The following is a 24153-nucleotide window of genomic DNA, read 5'->3' as shown; positions in this document are numbered from 1 at the left end:
TAGAATCACAAACATCAGTTAAAAGAGAGTAATAATGTACATGAAATAAAATGTAAATTATGCTATTAGGGCTGGAGGGATCACCTGACAGGTTCAGGGTGCTGGGCACACAGAAAGTCTGTCTGTCCCCTGAGCACTTCCAGAAGTCACTCTGGACAGAGCAGGGAACAGCCCCTGATCAATGCTGGTGTGGCCCCAAACTTGTATAAAAACTTGTAAAGCAAAACAGGGGTGGGAGATAGTGCAAAGGGCTGGAGCACATAACTCACATGCATAATGCCACACAAGCTTAATTCCTGGAACCTTGTGGTCCTCTAAATAACACAAGGGGACCTTGTGGCCTCCTATATCCTGTTATTGCACTTCAGCACTGAGCCATGCAGTATAATTGAGCAAGTCTTGCCCAGAGTGGCCTTGTAGCTACTGAGTACTGTGTGAAAGTCCCACCACCATTGAGAAATTTTTTTTTTTTTTTTTTTGGTTTTTTTTTTTGGGTCACACCTGGCAGTGCTCAGGGGTTATTCCTGGCTCCAGGCTCAGAAATTGCTCCTGGCAGGCACAGGGGACCATATGGGGCGCCGGGATTCGAACCGATGACCTCCTGCATGAAAGGCAAACGCCTTACCTCCATGCTATCTCTCCGGCCCCACCATTGAGAAATTTAAATAAAAGACATGCAAAACAAAAACAGATTCACCCCAAGAAATATAAATTCTTGATTAATAGTTGTTATACTGACCACTAAAATCATTAGGTTTAGTCAAAAGGAATACAAATTTGCATACCCATTCTCATTTTCTCCAGGCCAAATGTCATCTTCATAGAATATATCCTCTTGGCTATTTTTGGATATATAACTGAACAGCTCGGGAAATCTAGCCACACAAAATGACAAAGAAACACTGTTTTTAGAAAAAGAGACAGCAAGCTTCATATAATCATCATCATAGTAAAGAACAGACACTAACAGCTTAAAAACATTCACAGGCCCTCCAAGAAACAAGTCAATTCCTACAATCCTTAAAATAAGGTTACAAAAATGATTTGTAAAGAACAGACACTAACAGCTTAAAAACATTCACAGGGGCCCGGAGAGATAGCACAGCGGCGTTTGCCTTGCAAGCAGCCGATCCAGGACCAAAGGTGTTTGGTTCGAGTCCCGGTGTCCCATATGGTCCCCTGTGCCTGCCAGGAGCTATTTCTGAGTAGACAGCCAGGAGTAACCCCTGAGCACCGCCAGGTGTGGCCCAAAAACCAAAAAAAAAACCAAAAAAACAAACAAACAAAAAAAAAAACAAAAAAAAAACATTCACAGGCCCTCCAAGAAACAAGTCAATTCCTACAATCCTTCAACTGGTAACACACTTCAATGATTTGTAAATCATTTGTAAATCTTTTGTAAATGATTTGGTTCTATTCTCAGTTATTATCAGGACAAGGGGTAAATGCACAAAAATACCTACAGAAATTAGGTTGAAAATTGCAGAGTAAAGCAAAATACTCAAAGGAACAAAGGAAAACTATTACAAGTCTCTAAGACTGGTCTCAACTCCTTGTCTTCGTGAAGCATGCAGGACTTTTAAATATACGCAGTAAACTAGACACTGGTGTCCATTTCTGCTCATCCCCACCTCACTAAGAGAACAGGAAAGCATTAAAAAGGGAAATGGCCAAGAAAGGCAGGTGAAGAGAAAGTATATTCAAAATTCTGGATGGTATGTTAACAAAATCTGAGAAACTGTCTCCGGTTTCTAAGCCCAGATGGATATGTGACAGCTGACAGATGGAACATGGGAAGTCCACAAAAACTGGGGTTTGCCTGAACTTGCATCTGCAAAGATTCAAGAACTAGAGGTTCTGGCTACATGCTAAGGCTAGAGTTGTAGGGTTAGCTTTCCTAGGCTCAACAGAAGATCTCTGTGTTAAGCTTTGGATGGACAGGTAAAGTAAAAAGCCTGCAATAGGGGCCGGGCGGTGGCGCTAAAGGTAAGGTGCCTGCCTTGCCTGCGCTAGCCTTGGACGGACCGAGGTTCGATCCCCCGGTGTCCCATATGGTCCCCCAAGCCAGGAGCAACTTCTGAGCGCATAGCCAGGAGTAACCCCTGAGCGTTACTGGGTGTGGCCCAAAAACCAAAACCAAAAACCAAAAACAAAAAAAGCCTGCAATATTGGGCTATGTGTGACAACAAGAGTAAAAAAGCATCATATTTTACCATATGTTGTAAGAAAGATTAATGATGTGTTCCTCTAGGAAGCAGGCTGAGATGGAGAGAAGCAGAAAGTTTATCTGAGTGCAGAGATGTCAGTACCATCGAGACAGAAAGGTAGGAACATAGCTCTGTGAAGTTTACTTTCCATTGCTGTTTGTTTGGGGCCACACCTGGTGGTGCTTGGGGATCAAGCTGTAGTAGGGATGGGACTTGATCTTGTGCCTCTGGCAAACAAAGTTTGTCCACCTCGTGCCCTGACTCATGCTTAAGAAGGCCTTGGGGGTGGCAGAGATAGATGGCCCTTCAGACACAACCTCAATGCCTAGTGGCGTGGGCTTCCACCTAGTCAGGTGCTGATCTGTGGGCGCTACTGCAGAGAATGCTCTTCTGCCTAGATGCTTCTGAAGAAGGTTCTAGTTGAGGATTGACAGCAATATTTGAGCTAATGCCAAGGGAGGAAATAAGGAGGATGTAGGAACAGAGTAGGGATCCACAGGGTCCAATTCCTGGTTAGTCCCCACAGTCAGAGAAGTCAGTCAGCTGTTCCACATGTGTCCTTCAAGGCAAAGGCTTTTTAGAATATCAATCCCTCATGGAAACTCCAGTCAACCAGATCACATACACATTTCTGTAGAGTGAGATCTCAGGGGGCTCAACAGAAATGGGTGAGGCCTATCTGAGAAGTCCACCAGACATCCAATCAGCTACCAGTCTTTACATTCTCTACTGTGGCGAATCAGGGACAAAACCATTGGGGAAGCAGAATCTGACCACTAAACTCCATCTCCAACCATCAGTCACTGTTCAAGTCAAACATAAGCTAAAAGCTAGGCAATCAATTCATAATGAAGGAGAAGAGAAAGGAAGGATGGAAGAAGAGAGAGGGAGAGAGAAAAAGAAGGATGTTGGAGAGACATCAAGAGATACAGACTCAGAGATATTGAGAAATACAGAAAGACAGAGATTGAGAGATCACCTAATCTGTTGACAGCAGTAACTTGTATGGCTCTGGCACAGATTTCAGGCAGGATTAGTTATGTGAGCATAGGTTAGTAATGGAAAAACATATTTGAAAAACATGTCCAGAAAAAGAAATGCAACTGTAAAACTAGTCCAGCTGTGGCCATGTATAAGATGTTAAATAAGGGAATCTTATAGAATTTTTATTTTATTATTTTTTTTAGTTTTTGGGTCACTCTTGGCAGCGTTTAGGGGTTACTCCTGGCTCTATGCTCAGAAATCGATCCTGGCAGGCATGGGGAACCATATGGAATGCCAGGATTCGAGCCACCGTCTGTCCTGAGTCAGCTGCATGCAAGGCAAATGCCCTAATGCTGTGCTATCTCTCTGGCCTTTTTCTTTTCTTATATAGAATTCTTATATAGAATTCTTTTCTTATATAGAATTTTTAAAACACTATGATAAGAGATAAAATAAATATTGGAGATGAGGGAAGTAGAAAACAGAAGACAGTGAAGAGTTTTACTCATGGTAGAAAATTAATGCAGCTGTCAAGCTGAAAAATGCCAGAGTGAACTTTATTTTTTTTTTTCAGAGTGAAGTTTTTTTTTTTTTTCGGGCCACACCTGTTTGATGCTCAGGGGTTACTCCTGGTTACGCGCTCAGAAATTGCCCCTGGCTTGGGGGGACCATATGGGATGCTGGGGGATGGAACCGTGGTCCTTTCCTTGGCTAGCGCTTGCAAGGCAGACACCTTACCTCTAGTGCCACCTCGCCGGCCCCCAGAGTGAAGTTTTTTTTTTTTTTGGTTTTTGGGCCACACCCAGTGACGCTCAGAGGTTACTCCTGGCTATGCGCTCAGAAGTCGCTCCTGGCTTGGGGGACCATATGGGACGCCGGGGGATCGAACCGAGGTCCGTCCAAGGCTAGCACAGGTAAGGCAGGCACCTTACCTCCAGCGCCACCGCCCGGCCCAGAGTGAAGTTTTATATGAATAATCTAAATTTTCACATGAAAGTATGACATGTGGGGCCAGAGAGATAGCATAGAGGTAAGGCGGTTGCCTTTCATGCAGAAGGACAGTGGTTTGAATCCCAGCATCCCATATGGTCCCCCAAGCCTGACAGGAGCAATTTCTGAGCATAGAGCGAGAAATAACCCCTGAGCACTGCCAGGTGTGACCCAAAAAACCCAAAAAAAAACAAAAACAAAAAAAAGTATGGCATGAAATGTATATCCTAACTCCTATTTACAGAGGACACCAGTTTATTTTATAGAGCCTTGGGGGTGGGGGAGATATGCAGATAGCACTATGGGGTGGCAGGAGCTAGAAGAGCTGTCCTGCAGGCCAAGGAGAGGTGCATGGGCACTGCTCCTTCTCTTACTGCTTTTTTGTTCTGTTTTGTTTTTGGGCCACACTCGGTGACTCTCAGGGGTTACTCCTGGCTATGTGCTCAGAAATTGCTCCTGGCTTGGGGGACCATATGGGACGCTGGGGGATTGAACCGTGGTCTGTCCTAGTGAGTCACTGCACCACCGCTCTGGCACCTCCTCTTATTACTTTTCAGGAAGCTTGGTCTGACCAGCTCTTGACTGGACAGCTGACCACCAAGTCTGGGAATCTTTTACTAAACCATCTAGTCTGTGGCACTTTATAACATTGGTCCTAGAGAATGAATGAATACAAGGATCCTGAAATATAATATCAGAAGACAGTAGAACAATGGGAAGTGTACTTAAAGACTTCCAAGTTACCAAGTAATTCAGTTATAATCTGAGTACTCTCATTTTTACAATAATGAGGTAAGACATTCTGAGTCCTGGGGCTGGAACAATAATACAGTGGATAGAGTTTGCTTAGCAAAAGACCAATCTGGGATTTATCCGAAGCATTCCATTTAGTCCCCAGAGCCTACCAGGAATGATTCTTGAGTGCAGAGCCAGAAGTAAACACCGAGTACTGCTAGATGAGGTCCAAAAACAACAAAACAGAAACATCCAGAATCTTGAGACCATCTAAGCAATCAAACCAAATCATCCTAGCACAGTACTCAATTATCATGCTAGAGTATGAAGACTCAGTTTAACCCGTTGACTGGTTTTATTTATCTACACCAATCTTCCTCTATTGACAGTCATGCAAAGTAGTGGACAGTTTATGATGGCAAGTCAAGAAATAGTTTCATTAAAATCAGGACAATTCATCTGGCTGGAGCAATAGCAGAGTGCTAGGATGTTTGCCTTGCAAGCGGCCAACCCAGGACAGATGGTGGTTCGATTCCTAGCATCCTATATGGTCTCCTGAGCCCGCCAGGAGCGATTTCTGAGTGCAGAGCCAAGAGTAACCTGAGTGCTGCTGGGTGTCACCCAAAAACAAAAACAAGCAAAGAAAAAGGGAAGGACAATTCTTCTTAGACTTCTCAGTTTCAGCAATACTAACTTAAATATTTTTCTTCTTGTTTGCTAGTGGCTCCATGAGACAAAATTATCTCATGTCATGTCAATAACTCATGTCACACTTGATTAAAGGAAATGCCTTTTCTCTGTAAGTGATAACAGAAAAACCAATAAAAACCATAATAAATGGGACCGGAGTGGTGGCACAAGGAGGAAGGAGTCTGCCTGGCCCGCACTAGCCTAGGACACTTGATTAGATCCCCTGGTGTCCCATACGGTCCCCCAAGCCAGGAATAATTTCTGAGTGCAGAGGCAGGAGTAACTCACTGGGTATGGCCCCAAAACAAAAACAAACACCCCCCCCCCAACCCAAAACCCCATAATCAATCACTGTTTTGTTCCTGTGTTTCAAATGCCTGCCAGGACCTAGAAGGTACTCACCTCTCCAAGTACTCCACAAGAAGCTGTTCAGCCGCAAAGGAATACATCCATTCACTCCCAACCTTCTTGGTATAGCCAGGAACTTCCTCATTTTTTTTGTTGAATTTGAGGTTTAAACCCACATTTGCTTTTTGGTCTCCATGAGGGCTGAATTTAAATCACACATACAAGTTTTAAAATTTTGTGACAGTAATCAATGTTTTGTTTTCACAATTTTAGAAAAGTTTATAGCTTTGGCTGCTCTTCTATATTTTTGTTTACATGTTTTACTTTCAAAGCGGCCATCATTAAAAACATTAGAGGAAAGGCTTTCAAACTCAAGTTAGCAAGACTTATTCATGTTATAATTAGGAGATTCAAAGAAATGTAGGGAAAATAGAATGGATTCACACACACCACCTGATACCTTTTTTCAAGGTTCAATTTGTTAGCTAAAATAAGAACTGTTTTTCCAACCAACTAAAAAGTGCCATATAGATGAAAGATCACCATCAGAGGGATTTATGCATACTTTGAAAGGGAATTCAGAGAACTTCATATGAGAAAATAAATACTGAAATAGTAACCATTTTTAACTTTATCATTTAATTTTTTTCTGCCACTTAATACAAATTTGTCTAACATAAACTTACTTTCTCCTAGATCCTCTTCCAATAAAAATACTTCCTGTGAACCTTGAAACAAGGTATCCACTCACTCCAAGGCGACTGGCCAACACATATCCTGGGTTGTACTTTATAGAATATTTCTTTAAATATAAAAACAAAAAGGTCAATTATGGAAACATAAAGCATTAAGTGTTATTTTTTTTTAACCTTTAAAATAAGGAGATAATCAAGACATCACTAAACCAGTGGATTGTTGCAGTTAAACAATCTAAAAAAATAAATGAGATCCCATCCCTCCCTTTCACAAAGCCTGTAAGGAGAATTTCTTTTTCTTTCTTATCTTTTCTTTTCTTTTTTTTTTTTTTTTGGTTTTTGGGTCACACCCGGCGGTGCTCAGGGGTTACTCCTGGCTGTCTGCTCAGAAATAGCTCCTGGCAGGCACGGGGGACCATATGGGACACCGGAAATCGAACCAACCACCTTTGGTCCTGGATTGGCTGCTTGCTGGCTTGGGGGGAACATATAGGACGCTGAGGGATCAAACTGCGGTCCGTCCTAAGTCAGCTGTGTGCAAGGAAAATGCCCTATCGCTGTATCACTGTGCTGGCCCCTTGCTTTCTCCTTTCTTTTTTTTTTTTTTTTGGTTTTTGGGCCACACCCAGTAACGCTCAGGGGTTACTCCTGGCTATGTGCTCAGAAGTTGCTCCTGGCTTGGGGGACCATATGGGACACCGGGGGATAGAACCTCGGTCCGTCCAAGGCTAGCTCAGGCAAGGCAGGCACCTTACCTTTAGCGCCACCACCCGGCCCCGCTTTCTCCTTTCTTAACCAAGAAAGGATTTGGATATCTTGATCAGACTTTTGTTACCTGTACCGGACAAACTATGCTAGCTCTATGAAGGGTTGAAGAACTGAGTTTCTAGCTGAAGGGTGTGTGTTATGCCCTGAAAAACTGGAGCCATGAGACACTAATGGTGAAATTTCAAATTTCAGTCACTGCTTCCCCAGCAGCCAGATATTTTAAAATATATACCAGATCCAACTAAGGGGCTTTAATCAATATGAAGTAAGATAATCTGCAATCAGTTCAAAGGACTAGGAGGACAAAAAGCAGCCTAGGTAAGGTTTTAAAAGTGCAACAGGGGCCCGGAGAGATAGCACAGCGGTGTTTGCCTTGCAAGCAGCCAATCCAGGACCAAAGGTGGTTGGTTCGAATCCTGGTGTCCCATATGGTCCCCCGTGCCTGCCAGGAGCTATTTCTGAGCAGACAGCCAGGAGTAACCCCAGAGCACTGCTGGGTGTGACCCAAAAACCAAAAACCAAAAAAAAAAAAAAAAAAAGCAACAGGGGGTTGGAGAGATTGCATGGAGGTAGGGCATTTGCCTAGTATGGTTCAAATCCCAGCATTCCATATGGTCCCCGAGCCTGCCAGGAGCGATTTCTGAGTGTAAAGCCATGAGTAATCCCTGAGTACTGCCGAGTGTGACCCAAAAACTAAAACCAAAAAAAAAGAAGAAGTGCAACGGGTGTGAATGAATCTAGATAGTGGAACTCACATGCTGGTTCTGAATCAAAGTCTCCAGGGAAGGTTCACAAGGGATGCTGAACAGTACCCGAATCCGGCCTTCTGGGATCACATCCCTGGAGTCCTGAACCTTAGAAGGAAATAGCAGCAAGTTTCAGTTCTTTTCACTATGGTTTACTGATTTTAACTTATTTGACATTAATTTCAAGCTACCAAAAGGTCTCTAAATGAAATCAGAACACTTGAGAAACATTTACCCAGATATACACATTGCTCATACTTGTCTATCTACTTTGCACAGGCATTACACGTGTAAAAATATTTTTATGAGCTTTTTTACTAGGGAATACTACTCTTACTGGGTCCAGTGTGCATAGCTCTTTTTTTTTTTTTTGGGGGGGGGGGTTTGACGCTCAGGGGTTACTCCTGATTATGCGCTCAGAAATCGCTCCTGGCTTGGGGGGACCATATGGGACACTGGGGGATCGAACAGCGGTCTGTCCTGCCGTAGTGCTTGCAAGGCTGACACCTTACCTCTAGCGCCACCTCTCCGGCCCCATGCTTAGCTATTTTGCTGCATTCATCAAATAGCCAAAGAATTCCTGATAAGCTTGTATATATGTGTGGACACAATATTGCTGATCAGATTTCAATTTTATATCTGAATAAATGTCCTCATAAAAATTTTCTTACTATGACAGGATCTGGCCCAGGAGCAAATATTGTGTTATTTACCAGATTGCTAATCTCTCAACTGGAATACTGATAGGTGAAAAAGGCGAGAGAGAGCAGAGAGTAGGATACTTGTCTTGTTACACACAGTCAACCCAGGCTCAATATTTTGTTTGCTTTTTTTGGCCCACACCCGATGACACTCAGAGGTTACTCCTGGCTATGCATTCAGAAATCACTCCTGGCTCAGGGGATCATATGGAAGCTGGGGATAACCCAGGTCTGTCCTAGGTCAGCTGTGTGCAAGGCAAATGCCCTACCATTGTGCTATTGCTCCAGCCCCTCAGGTTCAATTTTTGACACTGCATAAGGTCCCTTGAGCACATCCAGGAGTGGAGCTCTGAATACAGCCAGGAGCAACACGAGCATCACTGGATGTGGCCTCAAAAACTCGCACTCCCTAAACCCCCCCACAAAATGACCAGAGACAACTAGAAGAAAGGATATTCCTTTGCTAGTATTTACAGACAGATGTAGGCATGTATACACACACATACACACACACATCTTGAGATCACATTCATGCCTTTATTGTTAATCTGTCTTATGGGGCTTTCTGGCATTTTCTCATCTGGTACTCACACATCCTTCCACAAAAGTGGTGGACTTCTCCAAAACATCACCACATTTATACATTCAGTCAACTCTCTAAGTTATCTGGTATCAGATTCATACCACCACAAGCACTGAGACTGGAATCTGTTCCCCTGGCTGGTATCAATTATGAAGCCCCAAATGAGCAGCATTAACATTTGTTTGTTTGCTTGTTTTTTTTCCTTGGGTCACATCTGGGAGTGCTCAGGGTTTACTCTTGGCTCTGCAATGCCAGAGGGACCATAGGGATGCAAGAGAGGAATCAAACTCAGGTTGGTCTTGTACAAGGCAAGCACCTTACCCAGTGTGACATCTCTCTGGCCCACAGCACTTGTTTTTTTGTTTTTTCCTTCTTCATCTATCTCGGTAAAGATGTCAAGTAAGGCATTCCATTACCATGAAACCAGAAAGACACATGATAAAGTCATAAGATCTAGTACTCACTTCTCCAGTGCAGCCGTAATAGGGAGAGCCAAGCATGAAGACCATGCTCCCAGGAGGAAACAAGTCACCCAAGGTCTTGATGCTGGAGAAACGTGAGTCAAAAGCACAGATGTCCTGTATGGAAGGAGCAGAGCGACTGTCACAACTGCAGTCTCTACACATTACCTTTCCACTGTGGAATTGCTGCCTCTGAGAATTAAAGGCTGAAGAAGGCTTTCAAGACTCCAATTATATGCTCTGATTCCCAGAAACTGCTAAGGACACCATATACTCTAGGCACCTATACCCCCTACTTCTGGGATCATCACATGCATGCAGCAGCAACAATCTGTATGCAATTCAGCAGGTTTAGTGCATGCCTTTCTTGAGCGAGGCCCTGAGTTTAATCCCTGGACAAAATAAATGCTTGAACTTGTTTTAAAATGGCTTCCTTTCCAAATCTAAGATAACACACAAAACAAAACACCTTTGGTATTTACTAATTTAAGAAGTGCACATTAACTGTGGAATTAAATACAAGTTCATAATTTCACATACAGTGAGTCTGAACAGGTGATAATCCTTTGAAAGACTCCAGGATTCTCTTCTTTATTAAATAGTAAGTTCCACTATACATTACTTAGTCTTCTATTTAAAAAATATTAATAGCTTGGGGCTGGATATATAGCATAGAAGTAAGGCATTTGCCTTGCATGCAGAAGGACGGTGATTCGAATCCCAGCATCCCATATGGTTCCCCATGCCTGCCAGGAGCGATTTCTGAGCTTAGAGCCAGGGGTAACCCCAGAGCATTGCCTGGTGTGACCCAAAAAGTAAAGTCTTTCCTCAATTCAATTTGCAACATCAAATAGATTTGTAACCCGACAGAGACTCACTGTGACAATAGTTTGAAAAACAAATGGAAGGACTTGTCGTGACCACTGCTTCTCCAGACGAACATCACCTTTCTGACTGATCTGATATTTTCGGCCTGTGAGTAACTGAGCATACACAATAGCAGGTGTTTCGTTTATTATTATTCCTTTTCTTCTAAAGTAGCTAAAAAAAAGAAGAGTGAAAGACAAGTCTAAGTATGTATATATGCTAATCTGCTAGTATTTATACATCATTATACCACTGGCTTAAATAGAAACAAACCAGAGAGAAAGCATAGAGGGGAAGGTGCTTGTCTGGCATGTTGCCAACCTGGATTCAATCCCCAACATCCCATATAGACCCCAGAACCCTACAAGGAATGATTATGAGGTCCAGGACTGAGTCATGCCCAGTACTGTTTAGGGCTTATCCTGGCTCCAACCTCGAGTCATTCCTGGCAGGGCTTAGCGTATGATATGTGTCTACTCCCTTCAAGGCAAGAGCTTTTATCCCTGGTAGTATTCTGACCCTATATCTACCTTCTTAGCTAAAGGATCCACAAATGGCAGCTTTACATGCATAGGCCATTGGCTTCAACATATTAAGTGGCATGTCTAGTATTCAATTCTTTCTTGTTGGGCCAGAGCGATGGCGCAGTGGTAGGGCCTTTGCCTTGCCATAGGGCTGACCTAGGATGGACTGTGGTTCTCGTCCCATATTGTCCCCTGAGCTAGGAGTGATTTCTGAGCACATAGCCAGGAGTAACCTCTGAGTGTCACCAGGTGTGGCCCACCCCCCAAAATTTTTTTCTTGTTTTCACTTCATGAAATACTTTATTAACTGGACAAGGCGTAACAGCTAATCCAACATTATTTAAAAATAGTGTTCACTATCTTCTTAGAACAGAGTAAAGATGTAGCCAGACTGAAAACCATAGAAGGTGGAGAAGTCAGAAGATGAGGCCATCACAGCAAATTCTCTCATGATACTCACAATTCTGAAATTCCCTGAACTTCCTTTGACCAGTTAGATTGTTCTTTGTCTCCAAGATAAAACACTTTAGATGGTGGGGCAGTTCTTCCCAAATAAAGCTTCTGTGTTCCTGGAGGTTCCTCCAAGTAAAACCTTAATTAAAATAAAACAAGGTATTATCCACAAATTTCTGATATATACAGAATTCCAGAAACATTAGACTTCAAAATTAAAAGTTTGCTCTATAGGCTGGAGCGATAGTGTAGCGGTAGGGCATTTGTCTTGCATGTGGCTGATCTAGGACGAACCTCCATTTGATCCCTGGCGTCCCATATGGTCCCCCAAGCCAGGAGTGACTTCTGAGAGCATAGCCAGGAGTAAACCCTGAATGTCACTGGGTGTGGCCCACCCTCCAAAAAAGTTTGCCATACAGTATCAAAATACTATATAGTTTTATAAAAGTGCAATATGAATTACTAAACAGTACTCTTACCAAACATGAATTTAATCAAGATATTACAAGTAGCTTCCAATGGAAAAAAATCATGCGGAATGCAAGATGAAGTTAAATGACTCAGAGGAAACAACTGTGTAATTACAGAATTCTCCAGATAGGGGCCCAAGTGAAAGCACAGTAGTAGGGCATTTGCCTTGTATGTGGATGACTTGGGATGGATCTGGGTTTGATCCCCTGGCATCCCATATGGTTCCCCCCCAGACTTCCAAGAGTAATTTCTGAGCACAGAGCCAGGAGTAACCCAAGTGCCTCTGGGCACTTGGCACCCCTCCAAAGAAATTCTACAGATATAGGAAACATGTTTAGTAGCAAGGTCTTGAGGATATAAAATCGCATACAGAAAACAATGTATTTCATTATTCTAACTAGGAAACTTTCGCAAATCATAGAATCTACAAAGCTCCAAAAAGAGATGAAAATATTTAGGTACAATTTAGGTAATAATAAAACATGCACAGAATATGATGAAAAAAATTACAGGTTAATGAAACAAAGATTTAAATAAATGGAGAGATATATTCCACGTGGGTCCAGATATCCAATACAGTAAAGATGTAAAATTAATTATAAAATTAATTATAGACCTCATACATATCTTTTTTTATTTGTTCTTGGGCAATACCTGGCTCTGTGCTCAAAATTACTCCTGGCAGGATGGGGACCACACAGGAGACTGGGGATTGAACCCAGGTCAGCCACATGCAAGGCAAATGTCCTACTCGCTGTGCAATCACTCCAGGCCCTAACTCATACAATTCTTTTATATATATGTATTTTTTGTTTGTTTGTTTTTTTGGCCATACCCAGTAGCGCTCAGTGGTTACTCCTGGCTCTACATTCAGAAATCGCTTCTGGCAGGCTTGGAGGACCACATGGAATGCTGGGATTCAAACCACCATCCTTCTGCATGTAAGTCAAATGCCCTACCTCCATGCTATCTCTCTGGCCCTACAATTCTTATCAAAATCACTATTTTTGTAAGTAGAAAACAATTTATTCCAAAAATTCATAAGGGAAGGCAAAGGATGAAAAGTAGCTATAATACTTTTGAAAAATAAATGAGGTAGTCACTCTACCTAAGACTTTGAGAGGGTCATGGAGATAGCTCAGAGGGCCAGAGATATACCTGGCAAGTAGAGGCTGGGAATAGTCATGCATGACACCCAAACATTGCTAGAGACTGACTGCACAGATCGGAGTAGCCTCTGAACACCTCTGGATGTGGCACCCTCAATACAAAAACAGTAGAGAAATAAAAATCAGGCAGTGAGCTATTATCTCACATATTGGTACATACACAAGAAAGAACAAAAACAGTGAGTGTTGTCTTAAAATTAGAAAAAAGGGAGGCTGGCCCGGAGAGATAGCACAGCGGCCTTTGCCTTGCAAGCAGCCGATCCAGGACCAAAGGTGGTTGGTTCGAATCCCGGTGTCCCATATGGTGCCCCGTGCCTGCCAGGAGCTATTTCTGAGCAGACAGCCAGGAGTAATCCCTGAGCACCGCCAGGGGTGGCCCAAAAACCAAAAAAGGGAGGCCTTATTCACTGGTGGGAATGTTGATTCATTTAATCTCTTTGGGAAATAATGTGGACATATCTCAAAAGAGTAAGAATTGTGCTTTCATAAGAACTAGAAAGAATTCCATTTCTCAGATCTATCTCAAAATTGCAAAAAACTACTTCAAAAAGACATCTGTGCTCCTATATTCATTGTATTATATTCATGATAACCGAGATCTAGAAACAACCCAAGTGCCCGAGACCTGATGGCTAGATAGAACAGTTGTATGGATACACAATGGAACACTTGTCGATTATTAGATGAATCATGCAATTTGCTGTCAATGGATGGCTATCACATAACAGTGGAAGGAGAGACTTACAGAGTGCTCTCCTAAAAAGCAACAAATGCCCAAAGGCAACAGAAACTGAACTGATCTCTAGAACTGAGCTTACCAGGTGGGTGTGGTGAGGGGCAGGGGTATGGGACATTGGGGTGAGTTGAGGGACAGGGGTATGGGACATTAAGACAACAGTGTAGGGAAAGGGCACTTGTAGAACAGTTGAAATGTTGCACAGAACTCTTATTATTGACAGCACTATAAGCACAGTGCCTCAAAACTTTAAGGAGAGGATCAAAAAAAAAAAAAACCCTCAAAAACAACAACAACAAAAAAAAAAACAAAAGAAAGGAGAGGATCATATGAATAATAAACATAAGTTTTCTATTCACCATATATAACATTGGATCCTAAGGATCCTGTATCCACCCTTTAGTTTTTTTAAAAGAAAGAAAGATTATATATCAAGTCTTACTTAGTTTCTCCATCTGATACACCGACCACTCTAGCTTCTTCAAGATGAGGCCAATTAACAAAGACAGACTTTCCAAGTATGGATGAAGCAATATTCTCTATTCTCTTAAAGAAAGTAAAAGCATTAACAGGTCACTTATACCCTAGTTTATCTTCCTCAAGAAAAACTTTAAAGAAGCAAAACAATAAAAAATGTGCTTGTGCCGATAACTATTTAATATGTATAAAAAATTCAGCTTGATTAGAAAAACCAACTAAAAACAATTTGCTCGCTTGAGTCCCTTGTTCCCTACACTACCAGCTTTCATTATATTTCGCCTTAATCATTCTACCCACATGAATTTACTTTTTTTCCCCCTTCCTTCCCTTTTTCTCTGCCTATCTCAGACATGCTCAGGGAACCCTCTGTGTACCAGTAATAAGACCAGAGTTGGCCCCATGCAAGGCAAGTGCCTTACACCTGCACTATCTCTCTGGCCCTAAATTTAGTTCTCTTGACTATCTTTCCTAAGTGGAGAACTCCCTTTCTGCTGACAAGCACGTTTTCTAGGGCTACTTTTCTCTTGAGTACTGTTTACCTGGACAACCAGGACAACTCTGGCAGTGGCCAGTGGTACCCCCAGGTCATACCAGGTTATCTTAGGGAACTATGTGATACAGGGTGAACTAGGATCAACTAAAAGCACAACATAACCGGGGGACTGGATACTCGAGACACTCAGCTAACCAGGTCATCTGCTCAATTTTGCTCTTCTGGGCCAGGGGCACCTCCTTTTCTCCCTTAGCTCTATTGCTTTGCTGTAATTTTGTTTTGTGCTATTCCTTTTCCCTACTACAGTCATATCTCAACCTCGTAAAACACCCACCATTTATCTTTCAATTCATATCCTCAAACCAGCAGCTCTAGTAGAGACCCTCTACTCCAGAAAGAAGAGATGACTTTTTAGCAAATATGCTGGGTAGATCAGTGTCATGGAATATCTGGTCTCTGTTTCAGCATTGTGTTTGAACAAATGATGTATTTATTTAGCCATGTTCATCTGGATCTATCTGGATTTAGCCTTGGTGTTATGGATCTATCTGGCTCAATCTAGTCTAGGGCATCTAAATCTATCTGAATTCACTTATATTTAGCCATGTCCATTTGGATCTACCTGGATCTATTTAGCCCTGTTCATCTAGATCTACCTGAATCTATTTATATTTAGCATTGTACATCTGGATCTATTTAGTCTTAGGTGTTTGGATCTATCTGGATTTATTTACTGTTGATGTTCTGGATCTATCTAGAGCTATCTTTTTAGCCTTGTCTACCTGGATCCATCTGGATATCTTTAGTCTTGGTGCCTGGATTAGTCTCACAATTTATGTCCTTATCACCTAATACTTCTATCAATCCAACTTCGAGTCTGTTGGCTTTTCATTTTCCCACCTTCTTTTATTTTATTTTGGTGCAATTAAGTAAACTATATTGCCATAAACAGTATTTGTGGCAATATTGATTTCATGATATCAGTCATAAAAAGTCCAATCTTTGGGGCTGGAGCGATGGCACAGCGGTAGGGCATTTGCCTTGCAAGTGGCTGACCTAGGACGAACCAAGGTTCGATTCCCCCCATAGGGTGCCCCAAGCCAGGAGTGATTTCTGAGCGTCCAGCCAGGAGTAACCCCTGAGAATCACTGAGTGTGGCCCAAAACAAAAACAACAACAACATCAACAACAAAAGTCCAATCTTCTCAGACCGAGATTCAAGATCCTCTGTACTTTGAACATAATCTTTTTGCAGTCTTACCTACACTATTTCCCAACATAAATTCTCTCAGGTTTATCTAGTCCCTCCTTCAATCAAATAATTTACTCAGGGGAGAGGACCATTAAGAAAAATTTCAGAATCAAGAATAGGCTAACATACCAGGGGTGATTTTTGAGTGCAGAACCAGGAATAACTTCTGAGTGCTGCTGAGTGTGACCCAGAAACCAATTAATCAACGAATCAGTTAAAAAAATTAGGCTAGGGCCCGGAGAGATAGCACAGCGGCATTTGCCTTGCAAGCAGCTGATCCAGGACCAAAGGTGGTTGGTTCGATCCCGGTGTCCCATATGGTCCCCCGTGCCTGCCAGGAGCTATTTCTAAGCAGACAGCCAGGAATAACCCCTGAGCACCGCCGGGTGTGGCCCAAAAACCAAAACCCCCCCCCCCAAAAAAAAAAGGCTAACAGAAATAAGATAATGTATCTCAATTTTTTTTTATTACTATAATTCTCAGCTCACAATCTTGTTAACTAGAATGCTTTTCTCCAACTCAAGCCTTTACTAAACTACTGGCATGAATCTTAAGTCTTTATCCTAAAACAAACCTCTTTCCTTTCTCAATATTTTTGGCTCATTGTTACAGTCAGATATATCCTTCTGTTGTGTAAGTCTCTTTACCTTATTCTTATTTTTTTGGAACCTTCTGAAATTACTGCATATTAAACCTACAGCTAGTGCATAATAAACATCTAATAAATACATGAAAAATCACTCACAGCCTCATCTGAATCTGCATTCATCAATATTTCCAACATCATGTTTTCGCCACGACTGCTTTGCTGAAACACTTGAACTCCACTTTTCTTTAAAAAAAACTTCAAGAGAATTCAGAAAGTTAAAGATTATTTTTCCATCAACCCTTCACATTCAATAAAGTGAAAAATTATGAAACTAAAAAGCCACTGACTTTGTGATTGATGTGTTTCAGGGTGGGAAACCCACAGAAATACAATGCTTTCTGGTCAACCCTGGTTATTCTGTTCTTGCTGATGTCTACATGCCAAGCATCTAATGAAATGATTTCATATCTAGAAAATAAATGGAGATATTGATTAAAATTTTAAACATACCAAACATCCATTTTTGGACATTCCATTGATTATTCTACAAGAATCATCCCTATGTTTAAAAAGGAAAATAACAACCCATCCTTTAAGTCAAAGAGAAGATGAAGTAGGATAGTCATATTCTCTGTTGCAGGTCCAGGTCTGTGGGTTACTGAGATATTCCCATGAGTTAAACACCAAATGTTCATCCACTAAATAAAGAAATGTACCACGCATATTACAAAAATCTCCATATTTTTTATGCTTAAGACCAAGACTTTTACAATCTCTATTTCATCTTTCTCTCTGACAATGTAAAAAAATCATAACAAAGATGTCACTTATTTGCAACTCAGTTGTCATCTTGGTGAATTATTTGCAGGGAAGATTAAGAGGAGAAAGAGGGGATTAGTTTGAAGCAAGAAAATAGAAGAATTTTTAATTTATTCTCCTTTCTGGGGAGAGGATAACTGAAAAATGCAAGGGGCAAAAGGACAGCATGTCAAATAATACATTGAGCATACACTGAATGAGAATAAAAATCCTCAAATCCTCCTAAGGAAGGTACTTGTGTACTCTCTAAAACATCTTGGAAACTGGTTTCTTTCTTATGTGCCATCATTTGGGAGCAAAGGGGGTTGTGGAGGGCATTTCTGGCCACACTACCTTGCATAGCATCTTTCTATGGCAGGAAACTTTTCTGGCCAGGGAGAGGCATAGGTGGAGCTGGTGTCACCATCATACCAGCACTTCAGGCACTCGCTGTGCTGGTTTCTTTTTCTCTCTTCCTTTTTGAGGGAGTGATTACAAGTCTCCATGGCTTCCAGCAGCCGCTTCTGAATGTAAAGATGAAGAGATAGTTTCTTGAAAGTCTAAAATCCTGACTCAACAAGCCTATTCCCACCCTATACAGAATTATTATCTATTCTTTTTACCTCCCACCCCTATTATCTTATTCTTTTTTTTTTTTTTTGGTTTTTGGGCCACACCCGGCGATGCTCAGGGGTTACTCCTGGCAGGCACAGGGGACCATATGGGACACTGGGATTCGAACCAACCATTTTGGTCCTGGATCGGCTGCTTGCAAGACAAACACTGCTGTGCTATCTCTCCGGGCCCATAAATTCTGGGGGGAAATATCACAGATTTCCTTTTTTTTTTTTTTTTTTTTGGTTTTTGGGCCGAACCTGTTTGATGCTCAGGAATTACTCCCGGCTATGCGCTCAGAAATAGCTCTTGGCTTGGGGGGACCATATGGAATGCCGGGGGATCGAACCGCAGTCCGTCCTACGCTAGCGCTTGCAAGGCAGATACCTTACCTCTAGTGTCACCTTTCTGGCCCCTATTATCTTATTCTTTTTTTTTTTTTTTTGGTTTTTGGGCCACACCCAGCGGTGCTCAGGGGTTACTCCTAGCTGTTTGCTCAGAAATAGCTCCTGGCAGGCACAGGGGACCATATGGGACACCGGGATTCGAACCAACCACCTTTGGTCCTGGATCGGCTGCTTGCAAGGCAAATGCCGCTGTGCTATCTCTCCGGACCCCTATTATCTTATTCTTGAAGCAAAAATATTAACTAAGCAAACTCTTGAATTTCATTATATGAAAAAGTACTACAAAGGGCTGGTGAAGGGCTGGAGTGATAACACAGCGGTACGGTGTTTGCCTTGCACATGGCTGCCAAGGACAGACCTGGTTCAATCCCCGGTGTCCCATATGGTCTCCCAAGCCAAGAGCGATTTCTAAGCATATAGCAAGGAGTAACCCCTGAGCATCACCAGGTGTGGCCCAAAATAAGCAAACAAACAAATAAACAAACAAAAAAAAAAGCCCCAAAAGCAAAGAGCTTGTGAATACTGGCAATCTCTGCAAATTCCTGTGAAAATATTACTTCAATGTAGGGAAGAACAGTTTCTGACACATGGATAAGAGCTTTTATGGAAAAGAGGAGCAGAGAATCGACCATTTTGTTTTTTCAAGATTAAAAACCTGTCATCTATCCTACAGGAACTTGTGAATTTAATAAAAAAAAAACCTGAAATAATTATTTCAAACATGAATTCAACCAAAAGACTTTCAACTAAATACCAAATAGTTCAGTTTTTTAATAAGATCACCTAAAATTTAGTTTATTTTAGATGTTTAGTCAAAGAGAGTTAAAACAGCAGTCTAACTAGCATGACAAAACCCGGTCTAAAAGCCTGAAATCAGATAATATGAATAAAAACAAAATTGACGGGGCCGGCACAGTGGTGCTAGAGGTAAGGTGTCTGCCTTGCCAGCACTAGCCTAGGACGGACCGCAGTTCAATCCCCCCCCCCCCTCCCCGGCATCCCATATGATCTCCCAAGCCAGGAGCGACTCCTGAGCGAATAGCCAGGAGTAACCCCTGAGCATCTCACCACACACAAATTGTTAGTCAGAAGGGCAAGAGATAAGTTTTCTCCATTTTCCTGGACCTATGCAAACATTGGCGATTGCCACTATCACACCTTTACTATATTTTTTTACTCTAAGGAAAATAATACAACTTACTGAACTTAAAAACAATGTAGTAGGGGCCGGGAAGGTGGCGCTAGAGGTAAGGTGTCTGCCTTGCGAGCGCTAGCCAAGGAAGGACCGCGGTTCGATCCCCCGGCGTCCCATATGGTCCCCCCCAAGCCAGGGGCGATTTCTGAGCGCATAGCCAGGAGTAACCCCTGAGCGTCAAATGGGTGTGGCCCAAAAACCAAACCAAACCAAACCAAACAAACAAACAAAAAACAATGTAGTAGAATGCCTGTCTCGAAAACAGGCAGGGGATGGGAAGGGGGGAGGGGGTAATGTTGCAGTGGTGAAGGGGGGTGTTCTGGTTATGACTGTAACCCAAATATGATCATGTTACTTAAATAAAAAATATATTTAGGTGGGGCCGGGCGGTGGCGCTGGAGGTAAGGTGCCTGCCTTGCCTGCGCTAGCCTAGGACGGACCGCGGTTCGATCCCCCGCGTCCCATATGGTCCCCAAAGAAGCCAGGAGCAACTTCTGAGCGCATAGCCAGGAGTAACCCCTGAGCGTCACAGGGTGTGGCCCAAAAACCAAAAAAAAAAAATATATATATATATATATTTAGGGCCCGGAGAGATAGCACAGGGCGTTTGCCTTGCAAGCAGCCGATCCAGGACCAAAGGTGGTTGGTTCGAATCCCGGTGTCCCATATGGTCCCCCATGCCTGCCAGGAGCTGTTTCTGAGCAGACAGCCAGGAGTAACCCCTGAGCACCGCTGGGTGTGGCCCAAAAACCAAAAATAAATAAATAAATAAATAAATAAATAAATAAATAAATAAAATAAAATATATATTTAATAAAAAAAAAAAAGAAGGGCAAGAAATAGCACAGCAGGTAGGGCCGTGCATGCAGCTGATCTGGGTTTGATCCCTCTATCCCATATGGTAATGAGTCTGCTAGGAATGACTTCTGAGTGCAGAGTCAGGGGCCAGGAATAACCCCTGACCACCACCAAGTGTGGGTCAAAACCAAAACCAAACCAAAAAATTGTGTCTCAGATAGTACAGTTGGGTAAAATACTTTCAACAGAGACAGCAAATCAGTTTTCTACTCCCAGCACCACATATGGTCCCTGAGAACCACCAGGAGAGAACCCTGAGCCCTATCAGTGTAGCCCCCAAGACCACCATTAAACAGTTTTAGGCCACACCTGGTATCACTCAGGGCCATGCCTGGTATTACCCTGGCTCTGTATAAAGGGTCACTTCTAGTCTTCTAGTGGTGTTTGGGGGACCATATACAGTGATGAGGATTGAACCAGTATTGGTCACATGCAAAGCAAGTGGCCTTACTAATTCTCTGATTCAAATTTAATCTTTTCTAAGGGGTGGGGCTGACAGTGGTAGAGTGAATTGGGATAAGATGTCTAATTCTCATAATATGCAAAGGAGACCTCCCATTTGGCCCACTTGGTATCCAGTCAAAGAACACAAAGACTCTAGCTCAAAAAGATACATGATGCATATCTGTATCCATTGCAGTGCTATTTATGATGGTCAGTCTAGAAACATGCCAGCACCCAACAAGAGAATAGTACTCAGGTAAAAAATGGAAGGATGAGGGCTGGGGTGACAGTACAGTAGGGTGCTTGCTTTGCACCTGGCTGACCTGGGTTCAATGCCTGCATCCCACAGGGTTCTCTGAGTCCACTTGGAGTGATTCCTGAGTGCAGGGCCAGGAATAACCCCTAAGCATCATCAGGGGTGGCCCACAAATCAAAAAATAAAGAGTAGAAAGGATGAAACACTGCCTTTTGCTACAACAAGGATGGAAGGGGTTGGGTAGGGGTGAGGATGGAGTTGTATTAAGCAAAATAAACCAGGAGTTAAGAGTTATGCCAGATAATCTCACTCATGGGCTATAAAATATCCCTGCAAAGAATCATACAAAGCTAAAAAAAAAAAAAAAATAAGCACTTCAACACAACTGAGGTTACCGGGGAGGGCCAAGTGAGGTTCCCCATGGACTATGGTGAAGGCTGACAGCCTCTGGAGGTGTGTGCGGTGCTTTCATAGTACACATGTAATGAGGGGAACTAGACCCTAATTATCTCCAGCATTATAAACCAGTGTTATCCTGTGGGTGATGAGGCCACACACTGACCTCATCAATGAAAGGGATCAGAACCACAGCTTCCCACTCCTGCTGCTTCCCATTCAGGTCGGTTTTAAAGTCAGGCGGGTAATATTCTATAATCGGCGAGTCTTCACTGGTCATCAAATGCTGTGGAAAAAAGAAACTAGCATAACAGAAACAGAATTCATTCAAACAGTTTCTTCAGAAATTTTGAATATGTCACCTTATAATTTAAAAAATACTTATTTTGGGTTGGAGCAGTGGCACAAGTGGTAGGGCATTTGCCTTGCATGTGTTAACCTAGGACAGATCCCGGTTCGATCCCCTCCACCCCCGCATTCTATATGGTCCCCCAAGCCAGGAGCGCAAAGCCAGGAGGAATCCCTGAGCGTCACAGGGTGTGGCCCAAAATGCAAAAAATAAAAAAATAAAATGCGGGGGATGGAGGGGAGACACACGGGTTTTGGGCCACACCCAACAGCACTTAGGGGATTACTCCTGGCTCTGTCCTCAGAAACCACTCCTAGCAGGCTCGGGGAACCATAGGAATGCTGGGAATCGAGCCCAGGTCTGTCCTTGGTCAGCTGCGTGCAAGGCAAATGCCCTACAGCAGTGCTACCTCTCTGGCCCATAATTTAAAAATTTTAAGGAAAGCAAAACTAGATTTTTCCCTCTCAGATTTGGAGATTGGGGATTGTACTTTGGTCTGGTTTGTGCAAGGCAAATACCCTATCTGCTGTCCTAACCCTCTAGGCCCTAAAGATCTGCTTAAATGCATTAAATATAAATAAACTCTACTCTGAGGGGTTTACAGCATATGTCTGCATCATTCAAACAAAATCACATTAATTTAAGAGATGACTTTTCAGGGGACTGACTTAAGAAAAACTACTTCTGAAACTGAAAAATAAATCTATTTGGCTACTAACAAATCTGGGACTGTTTCTAGGGTGTAGAAGCAGCTCTTAAACATCAAAATGGACATTTGTTTTTAAAACCCACCTGGTAGCATTCCGGAAGTAAATTTTTGCTAGCTGCTGGAAGTACAGCTAGAAGCTGTTCAAAAGGCTTAAAAGGCTTTCCTAGTTCAAAATGGATTTTGAGTGCACTGATGTTCTGGATATCAGACAAAAAAGGTGCGTAATGGTAGGGATAAAACCTATAAGACAAAATCAAGTTTTAAATGGGAAAATGTATCACACACATATTTACCTTTAATTATTAAGTAATTAATAAACAACAACACCAAGTATCTATTTTTTCATTCTATTTTAACAAAACATGGCAATAATTTTACAGGGGAGGGCCAGAGCGATAGCACGGTGAATAGAGTATTGACCTTGCATGTGGCTGACCCGAGTTCGATCCCTGGCATTCCATACCGTCCACTAAGCCTTCCAGGAGTCATTTCTGAGTGAAGAGCAAGGAACAACCGAGTGCTGCCAGGTGTGACCCCCAAAGCCAAAACAAAATAAAAACAATTTTACAGGGACAAACAATATTACCTGTAGTTCTACTACTTGAACAACTTAGGCAATTCAGCACTGAGAAAATTGAGGCTCAGGTCAAGAGACAGTACAACAGATAAAGTGTTTGTTTTGCAAGCTGTCAACCTAGATTATTTTATATTTTTTATTTTTAATTATGAGAACAATGATGCAAAGAAAGAAGACAAGGTAAAGTTACAGTGGAAGGGCAATCGCCCATAAACAAAGTTCTCAGAAGAAATCCCCTTGCTGACGCCTAAATTTTGAACTTACAAAGAACATTAAGAAAAATAAAATAGAACCCATGTACGATTACTTTGTCAACCTAGATTAGATCCTCAGCATCACGGATGGTTTCGAGTCCTCTCAGGAGTGACCCTGAGCACAGAGCCATGAGTAAGCCCTGAGCAAGGAATGCATTTGTAAATGGCTGGGAAAATAGAGTTCTACCATTGAGAACAAAGTGTCTGTGCTCATGTGGATGCTGCTTACCAACACCCTTACACAACTTTTATCTCTGAATTAAAGCATATATCAGTGTTTGCTTTAACACTGAAAATAGTTTTTATTACACTAACAATTTTCTTGTTTTTTTTTTTTTTGCTTTTTGGGTCAC

General features: G+C 42.2%; 1 protein-coding gene across 2 annotated transcripts in view; it reads right to left on the bottom strand.

The window, feature by feature from the left end:
* XRN1 (5'-3' exoribonuclease 1) overlaps window positions 1-24153 on the bottom strand; it is a 74259-nt gene that overhangs the window by 30723 nt on the left and 19383 nt on the right. For both annotated transcript variants that reach the window (XM_049785869.1, XM_049785870.1), the window contains exons 14-26: window positions 23053-23209; window positions 22078-22197; window positions 18095-18264; window positions 17290-17410; window positions 17099-17197; window positions 14571-14674; window positions 11760-11891; window positions 10787-10949; window positions 9912-10025; window positions 8173-8271; window positions 6641-6756; window positions 6009-6155; window positions 786-875 (exon numbers count right to left, since the gene is read on the bottom strand). In XM_049785869.1, the coding sequence (XP_049641826.1) occupies window positions 786-875; window positions 6009-6155; window positions 6641-6756; window positions 8173-8271; window positions 9912-10025; window positions 10787-10949; window positions 11760-11891; window positions 14571-14674; window positions 17099-17197; window positions 17290-17410; window positions 18095-18264; window positions 22078-22197; window positions 23053-23209 (1632 nt within the window). The remainder of the gene's footprint in view (window positions 1-785; window positions 876-6008; window positions 6156-6640; window positions 6757-8172; window positions 8272-9911; window positions 10026-10786; window positions 10950-11759; window positions 11892-14570; window positions 14675-17098; window positions 17198-17289; window positions 17411-18094; window positions 18265-22077; window positions 22198-23052; window positions 23210-24153) is intronic.

This window comes from Suncus etruscus, chromosome 13 (assembly GCF_024139225.1).
Source record: "Suncus etruscus isolate mSunEtr1 chromosome 13, mSunEtr1.pri.cur, whole genome shotgun sequence".
NCBI lineage: Eukaryota > Metazoa > Chordata > Mammalia > Eulipotyphla > Soricidae > Suncus > Suncus etruscus.
The sequence above is the reverse complement of the archived record's forward strand: the minus strand, read 5'-3'. Positions and strand labels throughout refer to the sequence as shown.